Here is a 6,000-nt window from a genome sequence, read left to right as displayed (position 1 = left end):
TCTGCTCCACTTCACCCTGGTTACACACGTAGGTGCTCCTGCGCGTGCTCATGGCCGTCCGTGACTACACACTCGCCTCTGCTTACGCTCACTTCCAGTCGCACAGATGCTGCTTTGTAATTGCACACTTGGGAACACAAACAGGCAGTTAGACACACACACTCATTATAATTGCACATTTGTGCACACTCACACACTGTCCCACACTTCTGCGCACCCTTCTAACCACACACACTGCTATTATAATTGCACACGTGTGTGCACGCACACATAGTTGCACACACTTGGTCCCTGTATAATTGCATACCTTTGCACATTCACACACTTACATCCAGATACACACGCGCACACCCATTTTAATTACACACTTGTGAACGCTCATATGCACTTGTGCAGACTGACTTAAACTTTCATAATTGTGTACATTCACAGAATCTGATCAGGTTGCGCACACACTCCCATTATAAAAGCACACTTGTTCACCCTCACACGTGTTACACAAACACGCATTATAGTTGCATACCTTTACACACTCTCACACTAACATCTAGTTGCACACACTCCAGTTGTGATTGCACACTTGCGCACACTAACATTCTGTTACAGACAGACAGACAGACCTACTTCCTTGATCCCGAGGGAAATTGGGGTTTGTTACAGTTGCACCAACCAAGAATAGTGTGGAAATATAGCAATATAAAACCAAAAATAAGTAAATGATAAATGCACACACACTATATTTCCATACCTATGCACACTCACACGCTAACATGCATTTGCATACACAGATACTCCAATTGTAAATGCACACTTGTTTATACTCACATTCTGTTACACACACACTGTATTTGCACACCTATGCACACACTCCCATTATAATTGCACACAGTGCACACTCACGCTCACATCCAGTTACACACACATTATAATTGCACACGTACGCACACTCATATTCAATTGCACACACAGCCATTATCCAACTGCACACACTCACAATATGATAGCACACTTTTATACACTCACATCCAATTGCACACTTTTACACGCATCCAACTGCACACACTTGTATTATAATTGCACACATATGCACACCCAGTTGCACACATTCCCATTATAATTGCATATTCATGCGCATTCACACCTAATTGCGCGCGTGTGCGCACGCACACACACACACACACACACACACACACACACACACACACACACACACACACACACACACACTCTCACACACACACACACACACACACACACACACACACACACACACACACACACACACACACACACACACTCACACACCCTATATTCTAACTGGGCACTCCAGCTCACTCTACGAACTCCCATTGTGGCCGCACACTCGCACCCAGCGGGCCCCCACATCCCTGCGGCAGTCTCAATCCCACCCACGCGTGCCGGGCGGTGGGTGATCTCCGCGGGGCCCGCGGCAGTCTGGGGGAAATCTGATCTGTCCGTGTGCTGGTTGCAGACTGAGGCGCAACGAGTCGTCGGTGTCTCTGCAGAACTACCTGCACCTGGAGCTGCTGCAGCAGAAACTGCGGAGCCTGGAGACGGAGAACCTCAGCCTGAAACACAAGGTGAGACCCCGGGGGTGAGCCGCACACCGGGAACCAGAGGGTTAAAATCTACACAGAATGTTCTTCTCGCTTACCCGTCCCGTTCTGGGCCTGGAGACTGCCCCGTTTCCCGCTTGTGTGTGTGTGTGTGTGGGGGGGGTTGCGGCACAGACTCGCTTTCCACAGAGAGTGCTGGGGGCAGGTGTGTCAGGGGTCTGGAAGATACTCTTGGATGGGTGCCTCAACGTGCAAGTGTGTGGGCAGAAAGGATTAGTTTAGCCAGACAGGTCAGCTCCCACTCTGTCACAACAGCTCTCCCGAGTGACGCTATCTCTCAGTTTGGAGAAAATTAGAAGTCGAACCTTTGAACCTATGTTTGGTTTCGAGAAAAGGTGGGGCACGTTTGCTCGTTATTACCATTTGAGTTAATTGATAGATTTCCTCCCTGACCTAATTGTAAATTTTGGTGTAAACATGAACTTTGCAAGCAAACAGGAGGAAATCTGCAGACGCTGGAAATTCTAGCAACACACACAAAATGCTGGTGGGACACAGCAGGCCAGGCAGCGTCTACAGGGAGAAGCACTGTCAACGTTTCGGGGCGAGACCCTTCGTCAGGACTCAAAACAGGTTCAATACCGCCCCCTGCTGACCGGGAGGATTCAGGAGAATGGTCCCAACATCCAAAACTGGTTCAATACTGCCCCCTGCTGACCGGGAGGATTCAGGAGGGTGGTCCCAACATCTAAAACAGGTTCAATACCGCCCCCTGCTGACCGGGAGTGTGAGGAGGATTCAGGAGAGTGGTCCCAACATCTAAACCAGGTTCAATACCGCCCCCTGCTGACCGGGAGTGTGAGGAGGATTCAGGAGAGTGGTCCCAACATCTAAAACAGGTTCAATACCGCCCCCTGCTGACCGGGAGTGTGAGGAGGATTCAGGAGAGTGGTCCCAACATCTAAGACAGGTACAATACCGCCCCCTGCTGACCGGGAGGATTCAGGAGAGTGGTCCCAACATCTAAGACAGGTTCAATACCGCCCCCTGCTGACCGGGAGGATTCAGGAGAGTGGTCCCAACATCTAAAACAGGTTCAATACCGCCCCCTGCTGACCGGGAGGATTCAGGAGAGTGGTCCCAACGTCTAAAACAGGTTCAATACCGCCCCCTGCTGACCGGGAGTGTGAGGAGGATTCAGGAGAGTGGTCCCAACATCTAAACCAGGTTCAATACCGCCCCCTGCTGACCGGGAGGATTCAGGAGAGTGGTCCCAACATCTAAAACAGGTTCAATACCGCCCCCTGCTGACCGGGAGTTTGTGGAGGATTCAGGAGAGGTTTCTACAACACACACAAAATGCTGGTGGAACGCCGCAGGCCAGGCAGCATCTACAGGGAGAAGCACTGTCGACGTTTCAGGCCGAGACCCTTCGTCAGGACTAACCGAAAGGAAAGATAGTAAGAGATTTGAAAGTAGGAGTGGGAGGGGAGAATGCGAAATGATAGGAGAAGACCGGAGGGGGTGGGATGAAGCTGAGAGCCGGAAAGGTGATTGGCAAAAGGGATACAGAGGTGGAGAAGGGAAAGGATCAGGGGACGGGAGGCCTCGGGAGAAAGAAAGGGGGAGGGGGGACATCAGAGTGAGATGGAGAACAGGCAGAGTGATGGGCAGAGAGAGAGAGAAAAAAGGGAAGGGGGGAAAAACTAAATATGTCAGGGACGGATTAAAAAGGGGAGGAGGGGCATTAGTACAGCGCCGTGTCCCTTTGCTGTAGAGTGGGTACTTTATTCGGTACCTCCTGCGTCTAATAAAGTGGTCCCTGGGTGTGTCTTCGTGGCCTCCTGCCGCAGTGGCTCGTCCAGTTCGAGTTCCGATGCGTTGTGCGTTCAGAGACGCTCTTCTCCTCACCGCTGTTGTGACCGGTGGTTATTTGAGTCACTGTCGCCTTCCCGTCAGCTCGAACCGGTCTGGCCGTTCTCCTCCGATCTCTCTCATTAACGAGGAGTTTTCGACCGCAGAGCTGCCCCTCGCCCGATGCTTCCTTTCCCATTTCCCACACCACTCTCCGTAAACCCGGGAGACCGCGGTGCGCGAGAATCCCAGGGGAACAGCGGTTCCTGAGATACTCGAACCACCCCGTCTGGCACCGCAAAGCGACACGTTTCTGCCCCACTCCCCCCACCCCTCCATTCTTGAGGTTTGGTCTGAACAACCACCCGAGCCTCTTGACTGGGTCCGCGTGCTCTTGTGGGCGCAGTCACTTGCCGCGTTACTGGGGAGGAAAGCCAACCTGGGTGACCCTCGGCCAGCTCACCGCGGGAGGGGCAGGACTGACCCCCGGTGACACTTCGCCCTCGTTCGCTCGGCAGGCCCTGCAGATGTCCACTGAGACGCTGGAGTACGAGAACAAGGAAGAGGAGCTGGTGATGAAGTGTGTGAAGGAGCTCGGTGAGTCGCCGGGGGGGGGGGCGCGGCTGGGTCCGCGTGGGGTGTCACGTTATGCTCTCGTGATTCCGATGTGGGAGTGGGAAGGGGGTAGGGAGAGGGGGTATCGTGGTTGGGAAAAGGGGAAGGGAGGGGGGAAATCGTGGTTGGGAAAAGGGGAAGGGAGAGGGGGTATCGTGGTTGGGAAAAGTGGAAGGGAGGGGGGAATCGTGGTTGGGAAAAGGGGAAGGTGACGTATTAAAAAAGAGAAATAATAATGAATAACAAAAAATAAGCAATAAATATCGAGAAGGTGAGATGAAGAGACTTTCTGAGTGAGTCCCTGGGTTGTGGGAACAGTTTAGTGAGGGGCAAGTGAAGTTATATGAAGTTATACCCTCTGGTTTAAAGGCCTGAGGTTTGAGGGGTAATAACTGTCCCTGAACCTGGTGGTGTGGGTCCTGAGGCTCCTGTACCTCCTTCCTGATGGTTGTGGGGTATTAACTGTTCCTGAACCTGGTGGTGTGGGACCCAAGGCTCCTGTACCTCCTTCCTGATGGTTGTGGGGTATTAACTGTTCCTGAACTTGGTGGTGTGGGAACCAAGGCTCCTGTACCTTCTCCCTGATGGTTGAGGGGAAGAAGCTGTTCCTGAATCGCTGAGTGAGTGTCTTCAGGCTCCTGTACCTCCTCCCTGATGGCAGAGGGAAAGAAGCTGTTCCTGAATCGTTGAGTGTGTGTCTTCAGGCTCCTGTACCTCCTCCCTGATGGCAGAGGGAAAGAAGCTGTTCCTGAATCGTTGAGTGTGTGTCTTCAGGCTCCTGTACCTCCTCCCTGATGGCAGAGGGGAAGAAGCTGTTCCTGAATCGTTGAGTGTGTGTCTTCGGGCTCCTGTACCTCCTCCCTGATGGCAGAGGGGAAGAAGCTGTTCCTGAATCGTTGAGTGTGTGTCTTCGGGCTCCTGTACCTCCTCCCTGATGGCAGAGGGGAAGAAGCTGTTCCTGAATGGTTGAGTGTGTGTCTTCAGGCTCCTGTACCTCCTCCCTGATGGCAGAGGGGAAGAAGCTGTTCCTGAATGGTTGAGTGTGTGTCTTCAGGCTCCTGTACCTCCTCCCTGATGGCAGAGGGGAAGAAGCTGTTCCTGAATCGCTGAGTGTGTGTCTTCAGGCTCCTGTACCTCCTCCCTGATGGCAGAGGGGAAGAAGCTGTTCCTGAATCGCTGAGTGTGTGTCTTCAGGCTCCTGTACCTCCTCCCTGATGGCAGAGGGGAAGAAGCTGTTCCTGAATCATTGAGTGTGTGTCTTCAGGCTCCTGTACCTCCTCCCTGATGGCAGAGGGCAAGAACCTGTTCCTGAATCAGGCTCCTGTACCTCCTCCCTGATGGCAGAGGGCAAGAAGCTGTTCCTGAATCGCTGAGTGTGTGTCTTCAGGCTCCTGTACCTCCTCCCTGATGGCAGAGGGCAAGAAGCTGTTCCTGAATCGCTGAGTGTGTGTCTTCAGGCTCCTGTACCTTCTCCCTGATGGCAGAGGGGAAGAAGCTGTTCCTGAATCGTTGAGTGTGTGTCTTCAGGCTCCTGTACCTCCTCCCTGATGGTTGAGGGGAAGAAGCTGTTCCTGAATCATTGAGTGTGTGTCTTCAGGCTCCTGTACCTCCTCCCTGATGGCAGAGGGGAAGAAGCTGTTCCTGAATCGCTGAGTGTGTGACTTCAGGCTCCTGTACCTCCTCCCTGATGGCAGAGGGCAAGAAGCTGTTCCTGAATCGCTGAGTGTGTGTCTTCAGGCTCCTGTACCTCCTCCCTGATGGCAGAGGGCAAGAAGCTGTTCCTGAATCGCTGAGTGTGTGTCTTCAGGCTCCTGTACCTCCTCCCTGATGGCAGAGGGCAAGAAGCTGTTCCTGAATCGCTGAGTGTGTGTCTTCAGGCTCCTGTACCTCCTCCCTGATGGCAGAGGGGAAGAAGCTGTTCCTGAATCGCTGAGTGTGTGTCTTCAGGCTCCAG

At 52.9% G+C, this 6,000-nt stretch overlaps 1 protein-coding gene across 1 annotated transcript in view; it reads left to right on the top strand.

The window, feature by feature from the left end:
- LOC132386720 (trafficking kinesin-binding protein 1-like) overlaps positions 1-6,000 on the top strand; it is a 67,381-nt gene that overhangs the window by 6,673 nt on the left and 54,708 nt on the right. Inside the window, exons 3-4 of the mRNA XM_059959069.1 lie at positions 1,493-1,601; positions 3,950-4,028. Coding sequence (XP_059815052.1) covers positions 1,493-1,601; positions 3,950-4,028 — 188 coding nt within the window. The remainder of the gene's footprint in view (positions 1-1,492; positions 1,602-3,949; positions 4,029-6,000) is intronic.

Source organism: Hypanus sabinus, unplaced genomic scaffold, assembly GCF_030144855.1.
Source record: "Hypanus sabinus isolate sHypSab1 unplaced genomic scaffold, sHypSab1.hap1 scaffold_1271, whole genome shotgun sequence".
NCBI lineage: Eukaryota > Metazoa > Chordata > Chondrichthyes > Myliobatiformes > Dasyatidae > Hypanus > Hypanus sabinus.
This window is presented reverse-complemented; position numbering and strand designations above follow the sequence as displayed.